The sequence below is a fragment of the Erythrolamprus reginae genome, chromosome 1 (genome assembly GCF_031021105.1).
Source record: "Erythrolamprus reginae isolate rEryReg1 chromosome 1, rEryReg1.hap1, whole genome shotgun sequence".
Classification (NCBI taxonomy): domain Eukaryota; kingdom Metazoa; phylum Chordata; class Lepidosauria; order Squamata; family Dipsadidae; genus Erythrolamprus; species Erythrolamprus reginae.
This window is the reverse complement of record NC_091950.1, coordinates 315471465-315486698: the sequence shown is the minus strand read 5'-3', so window position 1 is coordinate 315486698 and position 15234 is coordinate 315471465. Positions and strand designations below refer to the sequence as shown.

General features: G+C 37.7%; 1 protein-coding gene across 6 annotated transcripts in view; it reads right to left on the bottom strand.

Moving 5' to 3' along the window:
• The window catches only part of ECT2L (epithelial cell transforming 2 like), a 72544-nt gene extending 57958 nt beyond the window's left edge, over positions 1-14586 (bottom strand). For 2 of the 6 annotated variants that reach the window (XM_070733613.1, XM_070733614.1), the window contains exons 1-3: positions 4611-4861; positions 3608-3857; positions 1330-1463 (exon numbers count right to left, since the gene is read on the bottom strand). In XM_070733613.1, the coding sequence (XP_070589714.1) occupies positions 1330-1463; positions 3608-3857; positions 4611-4766 (540 nt within the window). In that variant the 5' untranslated portion in view covers positions 4767-4861. Of the gene's footprint in view, positions 1-1329; positions 1464-3607; positions 3944-4582; positions 4862-5893; positions 6057-7533; positions 7647-9382; positions 9572-14520 lie in introns of those variants that run through there. The other 4 variants (XM_070733611.1, XM_070733612.1, XM_070733615.1 and 1 more) reach the window with 4 other exon arrangements.
• Positions 14587-15234: the final 648 nt, after the last annotated feature.

Here is a 15234-nt window from a genome sequence, read left to right as displayed (position 1 = left end):
TGCTGCATGCAGAAATAATAATGTGTTTTCTCTCTAGGTGGTCATTGAATTCATAAATGCAACACACTATAGTATTTTTAAAAAATACTTAGCATAAAAGCAAAAAACCACAAATATAGGCAGAGTTATCTTCATTTTAGATGTCAAAAGTATTTTGTGGCTCCCGGTGTTTTCTTTTCTCTGGAAAATGGGTCCAAATGGCTGTTTGAGTGTTTAAGGTTGACCACCCCTAGCCTAGGCCTTCACAGTCAAGATTTGTTCTGTGATTGGGAGGCATTGACAGGTCTTAATCCCAAAGGCTGTTATACAGAAACAACTGGGAGGAGGAAAAATAATATATTGTCATTATCGTATTGACATTCCATTTTACATTTAAATTGCAATGGATCTTCTTGCATTTTATTTTTAATGAATTGAACTCCGGGGATGTACAGGTTGGGAGCATGTTAATTTGCTCAGAACAAAAGAAAAGGGTAATATTTTTGATTAATACAGATCCTCAGACCATTGACATTTAATTCCTCTCTTGTTGGCTAAACATTTCAGTCTTCTACTACAAAGATTCAGATTGAATTATTGAAGCCATTTGAGCGGCTTCAGAAAAATCAATTTGCTGCTGTTTAACCAACTAGATCTGCAACAAGACTAAAATGGAGAAGATCATACTTCATTTTGAGAACTTTAGCAGCGCCTGCTAAAATTCAGAAAGGACTGTCAAATTACAGAAAATGCTGCTCCTTGAATACAATTTTTTTCTAAGAAGGAAAGAAGACCCTAGACAATACAGACACTATCTGTACTTGATACAAGCACAGATAGCTTCCGCTGCCGCCATTGGGGAGTACTAGACAAGATGCCACTACCCTACACCATCTTTGCTAGTTCTCAGATTATTTATGTAGGCCAGAGTTTCTCACCGTTGGGATGGGAATGCAGAGAGTTGAAGTCCACACATTTTAAAATTGCCAAGGTAGAGCAACACTCATCTACGTTAACCTGCATAGCCATTTAAAGGAGTAGCTGAAGAAAGTGGTTTTCCTACCATCATTTTTCAGTTAGAGGAGACTTGTGGAAACCCAGGAACAGCAAGATGGAATTAATAAAATCAGGGATAGGCAATGGGGACCCTAGTGTAAATGTTGCATGCTTAGCAGATCTCAGGCCCCTAAATCTCACTTACTCAGATGCCTATACTGCTCTCCTTAACACATGCTTAAGCTCTAAGCAATGCAACTCAAAAATATTTTGTGGATGGAGACAAGTCTTAAGTGAAGCTCTGTATGTAAAGACATAAAAATGTAAACATTTGGGAAGGAGAAAAAACAATACCTTCGTTAATAATTCAGCTGATAATTTTGCCTGGTCATAGACAGATTGGGACAAATGAGGTTGATATCCAGATTTGTAAAATCCTGAGCTACGGGTTCCACTTATCCAAGGTGGACGAGCTTTGAATAATTCCCCTGAAAAATAAATTCCCATTCAATTATATTGTATTTCAGTTTCAAAAAGTGATTATTTATGCTCCCCTTTTCACTGTCAGGTTATACTATTAATTTAAAAATCTATTTTAATGTACAGTCAGTGCTAGTTTTTAATAAGCTGTACAAGAGTCCTAATCCAAAGAGAATGTTTGTATAAATCAACGAGCCATCCACAACTAGACTCACATTTGGATCTTTTTACACAATATAACACCAAAAAAATGCAAATTGTTCTACTAAAAAAGACAAACCATTCATCATATTTGTCATAATAGAAGATTGACATGACTTGTTCAATTTTGTATCCCTATTTTTTTTTTAATCACAATGCCTGTAATGGGAACATGCTACGAGGGGTACAAATAAAGTATTTGGACCACTAATTTCTGGCCTGGTTAGTTTAAAAAAAGGAAAACTACTACTGTGCTTTCCTGAAAACAAGATCCAACCAGAAAATAAGTCCTAGCATGATTTTTCAGGATGCTCATAATATAAGCCCTACCTCAGAAAAGCCCCAGTTAAGATTGTCAGCCAGACAGGGCATTTAATACCATATTTTCCCCAAAATTGACCTATAAAGCCCTTCATGGCATCGGACCAGAATACATCCAGGACCGCCTTCTGCCGCACGACCGGTTAGGTCCCACAGAGTCAGTCTTCTTCGGGTCCCGTCAACTAAACAATGTCGTCTGGCGGGAGCCAGGAGAAAAGCCTTCTCTGTGGCGGCCCCGACCCTCTGGAACCAGCTACTCCCGGAGATCAGAATTGCCCCCACCCTCCTTGCCTTTCCTAAGCTCCTCAAAACCCACCTCTGTCATCCTGGCATGGGGGAATTGAACTACTCTTTTCCCCCTAGGCTTTATGCATGGTATGTTTGTGTGTATGTTTGGTTTTAATAAGGGTTTTTTAATTATTTTAAACATTAGATTTGTTACATGCTGTTTATTAATGTTGTTAGCCGCCCCGAGTCTACGGAGAGGGGCGGCATACAAATCTAATAAATAAATAAAATAAATAATTAATAAATAAAATAAGACATCACCTGAAAATGGCCTTATTATGTCTTTTGAGGTGAAAATTAATGTAAGGCTCAGTCTTATTTTCAGGAAAACACTGTAGGTGTTGAGACTGCAGCTACCCTCTTTGTGGGAGATGGACAGTTTAGAAATGTGAAAAATAAAATAAAATAAGCTAAAGGGGAAAGCTACTGGTATCCAAAGCAAACTGGCACAAGCAGAGGATCAAAGAAATGTTAAATTATCAATTGGAAATGAAACCTGAAACGTATCTTTTGGAAATAATTAGAGGACAGCATAGAAAGGAAGATTACTATTTGGTAACGCATATATTAACATCAGCAAGGTTGGTGTTTGCACAAAGCTGGAAAAAGGAAAATATACCAAATGAAGAAATGGTGATTAGGAAAATGCTAGATTGTGCCAAATTAAGCAAATTAACATATGAATTACAGAATAAACAAAATAAAGACTATTACACAGTTTGGGGAAAAATATATAGTTGGATAGAAAAGAAAAAAGAACCAAATTAACATTTAAGAATAAGAAAGAATCCTTGAAAACAGAATTGTAATATAGTAAACTGATTCACTTTATGCTTGTTTTATGTGTGTAAGTATGTTTGTATGTTTATTTCTGTTTTGTTTTGTCTTTTATTATTAAAATAAATTCTAAAAAAATTAGAAAAAACCAAATTCATAGCAGTAGCAAGGGACAGAACAAAAAGAACGACATTCTATAAACTGTATTCCACTTCTGCAAACATTCAATATGATGTATAGGAATCATTCATTAGATTATTTTACATTTAAGCCCCGTGGAAAATAATTACTTTAATTTAAGAAGGCATACACATACTTCAAAGAGAAGACAATGCCCTATTATTTTTATCACTTCGCTGCACTTGTGAAAAGAGGTCAAACTCAGTCAAACTTTTTCTATTTTCCTGTTTAATGCAATTATTTAAAAAGCTATTTATTTCGGAATTTAGTCCTTGAGGCTTGCTAGGCATTCCCATGCATCTCATATACAGTATTCTTAATTATTCCCAGCTGCTACCAACAAAATATGGGATCCTCCCTTACTAATAACTGAACCAAAACTGACTTTTGTGCACTGCCAGTCCTCCTCGAATAAATTTCTGAAGACATTTTGCTTGCCATCTTTCTTCTTGCTCTTCAATTTTTGTTTCGAGATCACTGATGGTGCTGTGGTATGCAGTTCTCCTAGGAGTTAGATGGTCCAGCCTGGTTGCACAGGCAATATAGTATCGCTTCCAAGCACCATATTCATTCTTTTCAGGAACATATGGAAGAAACCATCCTAATTTAAGGCATTTTGGCATCCACAGACAGTCCTTAAGGAAGTGAAAACATTTATTTTGAAAGATAAGTTGTTATGAAAATTTATCCAATCAAGTAAAGTATGACTTCATTGTTGATAACATCAGATGTGTAGGAGAAGCAGCTCTATAGGAATGATGTACACAAATACCAGCTTCTCCCTTTTTCTTGATTTGGAAGGGACAAGCAACCTCTTTTATTTAAAAAAGGCTTAAAGATAATTATTTGGATTTTAACTCAGGAGACTCAATGACGGGCTCTTATGGGTATGGTCAGTTGTGCAGAACTGGTAGAATTTTTTTTTATTTTTTTCGCCTTTTTTCCCCTTCTGGGTATGTTTTTCCTATCGCAGTAAATGAGGTTGAATGTGTATCATTTTAGAAGAGCTCTGTGTGTGTGTGTGTGTGTGTGTGTAGATACACATATAGTTTATATAGCAGATAGAAACATAGAAACATAGAAGTCTGACGGCAGAAAAAGACCTCATGGTCCATCTAGTCTGCCCTTATACTATTTTCTGTATTTTATCTTAGGATGGATATATGTTTATCCCAGGCATGTTTAAATTCAGTTACTGTGGATTTATCTACCACATCTGCTGGAAGTTTGTTCCAAGGATCTACTACTCTTTCAGTAAAATAATATTTTCTCATGTTGCTTTTGATCTTTCCCCCAACTAACTTCAGATTGTGTCCCCTTGTTCTTGTGTTCACTTTCCTATTAAAAACACTTCCCTCACCTGAGAACAAGGCATACTGTGATACTACCTGTTCAGTTAAAAATTTCCAGTGCCAATTGATTTGGGCTGCAGCACAAAGATCCCTCGGACTGAGAAAGGAGAATACATATAGAGATATGAAACGTATATTTTTGTATTCCTGTGTGTAATATGTATGTACATTTATGGCATATATACATAGCATTAAATAGTATATTTTGGATGTTCAGTAATAGTAAATAGAGAGGGAAATTGTATCTCTTTGAGGTAAGGAAAAGCCAGGCACCCTAAACCTAATTCAAACCCACACCCACCTGGTCACATGGCCAGCAAGCCACACCCACAAAATAAGCCACGCCCACAGTGTGGTAGTAAAAATTTTTGCAATCCTTTACTGAGGAGAACCATCATTTGGTTTAATTTTAATTGGACTGGTGTATTTGAATAATTATGATCATACCCAAATAAAATATGAAAAAGAAGAGCTATAGAAAAACAATAAGTAAAATTGATAAAGAGTACAAAAATAAATAAACAAACATAGAAGCAAGGCTACATGTAAATTCTGTTATCCCGTACATATATTAATCGGTGAATGGATCTGATAGATCCCACTTGAATGTAGAATTAACTATTGCCAATTATTGTATTGATATCAGGGTATGGATGTGAAGTTTTAATTAATTCAATTTATTTATTCATGTCTCTGCACAGCAATCTACTAAATTGATGGTTAGCAACATTTTAGCAGTAAATAAGGGACAACTGAATACAAGAAGGGTTGGATTAGTCCCTTTGTGACTACATAGAGTCTAGGCTGATTCCTTTTTTGACAGCCACCAGATTATGCCACTCTTTCTCTTAAAATTAGTACTTTCCCACTTTAAAGCTAATTAATTTTAATAATTGACAACAGGACTATTTTCCTTCCATATGAAATAAGAAAGATACCCACTTTATCTAAGGATTCAAGATTAGAAAATAAATGGCCATAATTAAGAGACGAGTAACACAAATGGGAAACGTCACAAGGGAATGTTACAAATGTTCACGCCATTTCAAATCAACGAGCCTAAGAACTTGATGTTTAGTTGGGATGACTACAAAGTATAGTCTGTAACCCTCACTCTCAATTTTGGACTTGGTGGGGCTTATTCAAAGGGGTAATAGCCTATGATTTTTAAATGTTGCTGAACTGCAGTTCCCAGTTTCTCACCATGGGTCACATAATCTGGAACAGCTGGGAGTTGAACTTCACTTAAAGGACCACGGTTCTACAACTCTAGCATGTAGCATTGGCTCACCTGAGAACAAGGCATACTGTGATACTACCTGTTCAGTTAAAAATTTCCAGTGCCAATTGATTTGGGCTGCAGCACAAAGATCCCTCGGACTGAGAAAGGAGAATACATATAGAGATATGAAACGTGGCAGCAGAGTGGTGAAATCTACGTGGGTCAGTGGGGTATTTTCTACAAGCCATTTTTCAGCACACCTATGTGACAAGGAAGGAAAACACAACAATAACAAAAAGGAAATGAATTATAGGATCGAGGGAAATACTCCACATTTATTGCCAGGAGAAGAGGATTGTACAAAACTGAACCATAGCCTACCCTCAAAATGAGCTATAGAGCCCTGCACACCAGAACAACTAGACAAAAAGAGAGTTTTCCCCTGAATGCCATCACTCTGCTAAATAAATAATTCCCTCAACACTGTCAAACTATTTATTAAACCTCTATTACTATTAATCTTCCCATCGTTCCTATCACCCATCTCCTCCTACTTATGACTGCATGACTGTAACTTTGTTGTTTGGATCCTTACAATTTATATTGACTGTTTCCTAATGTGATTTGATTGCTTATTTATATCCTGTGACTATCATTAAGTGTTGTATCTTATGATTCCTGATGAATATATATTTTCTTTTATGTACACTGAGAGCATATGCACCAAGACAAATTCCTTGTGTATCCAATCACACTTGGGGCCAATAAAGAATTCTATTCCGTTCCGTTCCATTCCATTCCATTCCATTCTATTCTATTCTATGTTAAATACAAAGCAACATGATGTTTTTTGTTCTAAACATTTACTGAGTAAGCCATTATTCCCTGCTCCCCATGCTTCCTCTCCATCTATTCAACTTCTCAACTTTTATTTACTTGTGGCAGTACCTCCTAAGGCAGAGCAACACCAATATTCTTTGTTAGTGTTTGTGAATTGACACATGATTATAATCTCCAGTTTTATAGGAAGATAGCAGACAGGTTCAAATCTAGAAGAGGCTAGCCTAAATAAGGAGGCCAAGATCTTAGGTACCAGAGGCAGATCTCCATCTGATTTACTTTTCCCATTCTGGCCCACCTTCCTCCAATTTCTTGGAAAATAAGGCTGTGCATGGGACAAAATGTATTTTACTCTTAAAATACTGTACATTTATAGACTTTACCTTGTCATCAATGCAGAATTGTAATCAATTATAATCAATGCAATTAATGTTATTGGCTTTTATGTATCTATTTTATAGCACATATGTACAGTTGCTAGACCTACAACCACCCCAAAGACCCACCAAAATTTGTAGCCAAATCACAACTGTTAACTGAACAAGCAGAATTATTAAATGCCTAGGAAATAACCATATTCACAATGTTAAATTAATTTAAAATAATTTTACAGTATATATAGTAATTTCTGCTTTAGCACAAGTCAGCTTTGGAAATCTAGATCCCAAAGGTTGGAAATATGCCATCAAATTTGTACATCCACATTTTACAGGAATTAGTACTTCTAGATCTTTGTTCGGGAAATCTGAATGAGTTCCAGCTAATTATAGGATTAGACTCCAGAAAAGGCAAACAATGGTGCAGTAAATACTGTAATTTATATTATAGGAGGTGCCCTTACATAATCTACTTTTTCATTTTCACAAAGCATAGTACTAAAACAGGTGGCTCACTTACTTCAGCTGTGATTTACTGCACTGGTTCAATATCAGGAAGAGAAATTGCTTGCGTTGTTTGTCTGTCCACAAGTCAAACCAGTGGCTTACAAGTCTGATTCTTTCCTGATAAAGCTAAATAAAGCCACATGTTTGTTTGTTTTTAAATAAAAAAGACAGTTCAATAACATACAAGATAAGACCATTCTATATACAGCACTGCTAATCTTTCACACTAGGGCCATTTTATAACCTCATTATAAGATCCAACTTGGGTAACAATTTGGAGTCCTTAGACATTGCTAAATTGTTGACATTCTCAACAACTCTCAACATTGGATGAGTTTGACATGGCTAATTATTTTAGCTATTATATCTGAAGAACCACAGAGCCTCATATATGCTTCAAAATCAAGCTTTTGAACAAAATCCTGAACTTTAGATGGATTTCTGACTGGCAGGATTAGAGTGGTCCTTTGACTTTCGCGGGTCCGACGTTCACGGAAAGTCTGTACCCCGGGTTTTCAAAAAATATTATTAAAAAATTACTCCATGGTTTTTTTGCACACCAAGGGTTTTCCAGGGCTGCCCGATATACAATACTGTGCGTTTTAACTCTCCTCCCCCCCCCACCCCAGCCATCCTGCTTCTTTAAATAAAAGCTCCACTTCCGCCCCAGCCTCCCGATCTCTCCCCTTTAATTCTTGGAGCGATGGTACGCTGCCTTACTGCCACCCGCCACCGCCACAGCGAGCGCAGCAAAGCCCCCAGCTTGCCACCCCGTTGCCCCTACAGGTTCTGGGGGTAAGTAAAACCAGGAATGGAGGAGGAAGGGGAAGGAAGGAGGGAAGGAAGGAAGGAAGCATCTCTACTTTGCGGAAATTTGACTTTCGTGGGCGGTCTTGGAACCTATCCCCCGTGAAAGTCAAGGGACCACTGTATTTCCTAAAACCTGGATGAGGAACAAAAACATCTTTATGGGAACCCTGTGAAATGTTCAAAATAAATCATGACCAACCTCACAAAACAGGGGTCAGTCACAGAATATTCATTTACTTTCTGCTATGCTGTTTTTACATCATGTGTACAGTTCAGCACCCAGGATGCACTTAAATAGCGCAGAGTGGTAATTTAACAATCGATTCACCCGAAACGGAGCCAACTGGCTGAATCCCACCACTATTTTACATAATGTAAACATTATGCATGTGTATATGTTTATGCATCTAATATACTTTTCACGGATTTTCAAGTATTACCGTATTTTTATAATGTATTTTGTGTTTTATTCCTTTTTTCTTTTTTTGTTTTAATTTTAAAGACAATCAATTTTTTTAAAAAATGTTGCGTCGATTGATTGTGGTGAGAGAAACATTTTGGACATGAGATTGATTTAAAAGAATTTTTTTTAATATTAGCCGTCCACAAAAGAAAAGAAAAAAGGAACAAGAGTTGTACTAAGCAACTGTATTTATTCCAGATTTATGTAAGACTATAGAAACCAAGGGTCAAATGTGCATTAAAATAATATTTGTCTACAGCAGCACATTTTTGCTGCAAGTAGCCCCTAGGTTAACAAGTGCTAAAATAACAAACATATTCTCAGAAGATGAGAAGCAGAACACAGTCAGTTTTTGTGAAGACTTATTATGATAATCTTCAGTTATAGGCAGAACTAAGTACCAGAGATCCATGGTATGCATATTCCTGCTGCAACAAACTGGCATATAGAGTACTTTTTTCTGAAAACATTTAAACAAACTACAAAACCAGCCTGCTGTTGATGGACAAGCAAGCTATTTGGAAATATTAAATTGGAAAACAAAAGTTTAGCCATTTAAGTGCTACGTGTTAATTTAACACTAACCCACCTGATTGTTAAGTGATTTGTTTTCAATTGGTGTCCAAGAACTGAATCGTGTACGCAGGGTTTCCATTGTCCGATGTGGACTCACTGTCTCTTCTAGAGTGTCCTAAGCTTTTCAAATGTCACCATGAGGTATATATATTGTATGAACTATAATTACTCAGGTAATAGTCACTTTCTTCTGCTGTTAATTCTGTTGTACACATCAATTAGATTCCCATTAGTGGCTAGAAATGGAATAATGGTGTCATTTTCATGCTCAAGAGTAAATACTGAGTTCTAAATTCAACTAAAAATCTACATCCTAATCACAAAACCTCTAAAAACAAGCCAAATATTTGGACTCTGTCTTCAGTTTCTTCAATTTATTCTGGATCCACTCTATCAATTTTTGTAATATTGATCTGATTATAAAATAAGAAACATAGCATTTCATGATTATGCTTTTAATATCATGTAATATTAATAGTGGTGGAAACAAAAGATGGGCTAGTGTTTGTTTAAAAAGGCAACAGTATAAAATAGAGGCAGTTTATTGTCATAGGCAGCAGGATTTTAAAAAACCAGTGGAAATCAGTACTAATCCTGCCTTAGATAAAATGCCTGTTCTGTGACACTGGGCCAGTCACTCTCTCAGCCCTAGGATGAAGGCAATAGTAGTAGTGGTAGTAATAGTAGTAGTAGTAGTAGTAGTAGTAGTAGTAGTAGTAACAACAACAAGAACCACTGAATTGGAAGGTACCTTGGAGGTCTTCTAATTCAACCCTCTGCTTAGGCAGGAAACCCTACACTACTTCAGACAAATGGTTATCCTACATCTTCTTAAATCTACTTTCAAACACAGGGACTAGTCCAAGCACTCACTAGCAATCAAAAGTGATTTAAAACTACACACAGAGCTATAAAACCTGGATTGATTTTTGTGCAGTCCAGCTGAGTGACTTTAGGCCCTCGCTCTCTCTAGGTCCAACTCATTTCACCTCACAGGGTTGCTGTGGAGAAAATAGGAAGGCAAAGGTGTATTGAATATGTTCACTGCCTTGAGTTATTGGTAAAAACAGTAAAGGCTGGATGATAGATAGATAGATAGGTAGGTAGGTAGGTAGGTAGGTAGATATTGGCCTTCTGTAATCTGACAGATAGAAACATAGAAACATAGAAACACAGAAGTCTGACGGCAGAAAAAGACACCATGGTCCATCTAGTCTGCCCTTATACTATTTTCTGTATTTTATCTTAGGATGGATATATGTTTATCCCAGGCATGTTTAAATTCAGTTACTGTGGATTTATCTACCACGTCTGCTGGAAGTTTGTTCCAAGGATCTACTACTCTTTCAGTAAAATAATATTTTCTCATATTGCTTTTGATCTTACCCCCAACTAACTTCAGATTGTGTCCCCTTGTTCTTGTGTTCACTTTCCTATTAAAAACACTTCCCTCCTGGACCTTATTTAACCCTTTAATATATTTAAATGTTTCGATCATGTCCCCCCTTTTCCTTCTGTCCTCCAGACTATACAGATTGAGTTCATTAAGTCTTTCCTGATACGTTTTATACTTAAGACCTTCCACCATTCTTGTAGCCCGTCTTTGGACCCGTTCAATTTTGTCAATATCTTTTTGCAGGTGAGGTCTCCAGAACTGAACACAGTATTCCAAATGTGGTCTCACCAGCATTCTATATAGCGGGATCATAATCTCCCTCTTCCTGCTTGTTATACCTCTAGCTATGCAGCCAAGCATCCTACTTGCTTTCCCTACCGCCTGACTGCACTGTTCACCCATTTTGAGACTGTCAGAAATCACTACCCCTAAATCCTTTTCTTTTGAAGTATTTGCTAACACAGAACTGCCAATACAATACTCAGATTGAGGATTCCTTTTCCCCAAGTGCATTATTTTACATTTGGAAACATTAAACTGCAGTTTCCATTGCTTTGACCATTTATCTAGTACAGCTAAATCATTTACCATATTACAGACGCCTCCAGGAATATCAACCCTATTGCACACTTTAGAGTCATCGGCAAATAGGCAAACCTTCCCTACCAAACCTTCCCCTATGTCACTCACAAACATATTAAAAAGAATAGGACCCAGAACAGACCCTTGTGGCACACCGCTTGTAACCTGACTCTGCTCAGAATACTCGCCATTAACAATAACTCTCTGATGTCTACGCTTCAGCCAGCTGAAAATCCATTGAACTATCCAAGGATTAAGTCCAATCTTCACTAATTTATCTATCAGCTCTTTATGTGGAACCGTATCAAAGGCTTTGCTGAAGTCCAGGTAGGCAATATCCACGGCACCACCTTCATCCAACACCTTTGTGACATAGTCAAAGAAATCAATGAGATTAGTCTGACATGATTTGCCTTCAGTAAAGCCATGCTGATTTGGGTCCAATAAGTTATTGTTTTTTAGGTGCTGATTTATCCTCTTTTTGAGTAGAGTCTCCATCATTTTAACTACAACTGATGTCAAGCTAACTGGCCTGTAGTTACCAGCTTCTTCTCTACTGCCCTTCTTGTGGATAGGCACAACACTGGCCATTCTCCAATCCTCAGGAACTTCTCCTGTTAACAAGGATTGGTTAAACAAATCAGTCAGGGGGGTAGCAATGACAGATCTGAGTTCTTTAAGAACTCTGAGGTGGATGCCATCTGGACCCATTGCCTTATTTATCTTTAATCGTTCAAGTTCTTCTAAGACATCGACTTCTAAGATCACGGGAGCTGAATCCGTACAGCTGGAAGCAATGCTATATCCCTCTATAGTATTATTTTGTAAGGTGTCTTTTGAGAAAACTGAACAGAAGTAGCTATTGAAATGGTCAGCGATCTCCTTATTCCCATTAATGCATGTATTATTCCCGGTACTAAGCTTCGTGATGCCGCAGTTTTTCTTCTTCTTATCACTAATATATCTGAAGAAGGTTTTATCCCCCTTCTTTACAGATTTGGCAATTTCTTCCTCTTTTGAGGCTTTAGCAGCATATATTATCTGTTTCGCCTCCTTCTGTCTCATTTTATACACCTCCCTATCAGCTATACTTCCAGACTCTTTATACCTCCTATAGGCAGCCTTTTTTTCATTGACTATAGCCCTTACATCATTGCTAAACCATAGCGGTTTCTTCTTCCTTTTACCTTTAGTTATTTGTCTTACATACAGTCCAGTGGCTTTTAAGATGGCCTTTTTTAATACAGTCCACTGGGTGCTCGCTCCTGCCATTTTATCCCTCCCCTTTAATTCATTATCTAAATATTCCCCCATTGCATTAAAATTTGATAGGCCTAAAACATTCACTTACCTCAGCCCTACCAAAAAGGACATTGTTTGTGCAAACTGTGGGAGGAGCTATAATGTGCAATTCTGGACTGAGAATACCTTCATAGGTAATCTCTAGAAGTTAGTAACTTTATCAGAATCATCAGATAGACACTTTAAATATATGATTACCCTTCGCTGCATTCTTCCCCCCCCCAAATATTACTTGGATCCCCATCGATCCATGTTGAGTGAGACATCAACCCCGCGCATGGACAGTAGAGACCTCACAACCAGCTGGTTGGCGGGAAGTACACATGTATGCGCAGCAGAGCTGAACTGGAGAGATGGATCATGTGCGCATAGAGAAGGCACTGTATGGCCCCTGTGGCACGCATGTCATAGGTTCACCATCACCATGTACACTCTAGTCTGTGAACATGTACACTCTAGACTGTTTCATTCTTACACAAACTGTTTAGGGGAACAGCTATTTAAAACATGGGGTTAAAATGAAGGAAATAAATCAATGACTATTATCGATATCTGTGTGCGGAAAGGGGAAAATAAAATACAGTGGTACCTCTACTTAAGACCTTAATTTGTTCCTTGACCAGGTTCTTAAGTAGAAAAGTTTGTAAGTAGAGGCGCGGCAGCAGTCAGTCCCGTCTGGAAGCCCAAGTCTTTGGAGAGGGGTGGCATACAAATCTAATAAAATATTATTATTATTATTATTATTATTATTATTATTATTATTATTATTATTACTACTACTACTATTAATTTTCCCCATAGGAATCAATGTAAAAGTAAATAATGCGTGCAAACCCATTAGGAAAGAAATAAAAGCTCGGAATTTGGGTGGTAGGAGGAGGAGGAAGAAGAGGAGGAGGAGGAGGAGAGTCGATGCTGAAGGAAGAAGGTGAGGTGAAGGGAATTTTAAAAATCCAAAACTTTAAAACTTTAAAAAAAGGGGAGGATTCTGAGGCGGCGAGGAGGAGCACGTGCCTCCCATACACCCGGTGTGAGGCTGCCTCCCACATACTACACCACAGAAAGAAATCCAGGGGGAATGGCAGGAAACTGGCCGGGCCTTTGTGCCGCTTCAAATTTCCTGGGAAATTTTTCCTGGCTCGGGTTCTTAAGGAGAAAATGATTCTTAAGAAGAGGCAAAAAAATCTTGAACACCCAGTTCTTATCTAGAAAAGTTCTTAAGTAGAGGTACCACTTTACTAAGCTATTAGTTTCTTATTAAAACATACATTTTTTTTCTTTTCAAAAGCTCCATTGTGGGTTTTAGGTTTGGGGGGGAGAGGGTGACACCCAGGGGCTGGATGTCACCCAAAGGACTGGCACCCAGGGGCTGGATGGTGGCGCCCAAAGGACTGGCACCGGAGTAGTCACATGCAAATTGTGCCATCTGGCAGCTGCTACCAGTGCACAGTCACCTACCGCACTGGTAGCAACCCATCCCTGGTGACACCTCGATTTAAGGAAAACAGGATAGAAAAGCAAAAATGGGGGAAATTTCCTCCCCTTCTTAACATTCCACGTTCCAATCTTGTTTTCACTCTTTCCTTTTGCTAGGTTAATTTTGAATGTTTTTGTTATAAATGCACTCTGAAATGAATTTGAATCCTATTAACCCATAGAATTATACTACAAATTAAGCTTTTGTGCATCATTCTCAGGATTCAGTGTTATGACGTGTTTTGCTCTTTTTAGTCTAAGACAATAGTAACTCTGTCGCTTCTGAAACATTGCACACACTATACCGCCCCCCCCCCCCAGCACTCCTCTGTATCCTTTCTATCCATTCGCACACTTGAACAAATAAATAATCACAAGTAGATCTACGACTTTACCTTAAGAATTGATGGATCTTTCCCTTCTGAGAAAAGCCAAAAGTAATATTGGCTGAAGGTCTTCTCCACATCTCCATAGGAACCAATGTACACAATACAACATACCTTGGGCTTTTAGCCAAGACTGGCTGACTCAGAACCAGAGGAAAATATTCCTTGTCCAGTTTGAATCTTTTTACAAGGGCAAAGTCCCTTGGATTTGCGTGGGACTGTAACACCACGTCTATCAACCGTGTACTTGTACAACAGTATTTCTTCTGATGGGGCTTTGGTTTAAAAAAAAAGAGAGAGAACGAGAGAGAAAGGGAGACCCAGTAAAAAACAACAACAACAACCAACAACACACACACAGCAACGCACACACAACCCCAAACTTTCATACATTATTGCTGGCACAGAAGAACAAAATGTGGTAGTTCTTACCAGATGCAAAAGTGGCATGAAAGGATGATGTAGATACATAGGGCTTCCCTAATTATTCATCATATTTACAGTGGATGGCTGACAGTAGATGGCTGACCCTCTCACAAAATGAGACTGTGTGGCATACAATTAAAAACTATAAAATAGTACTATGAAAGCAACAATTGACACCATTAATATTATTACAAGACAAGAAGAGAGTAACAAATTTAACAATAGTGAAACTACCTCAACAGTCCTCGGAGAGGGGCGGCATACAAATCTAATTAATAATAATAATAATTGTTGTGG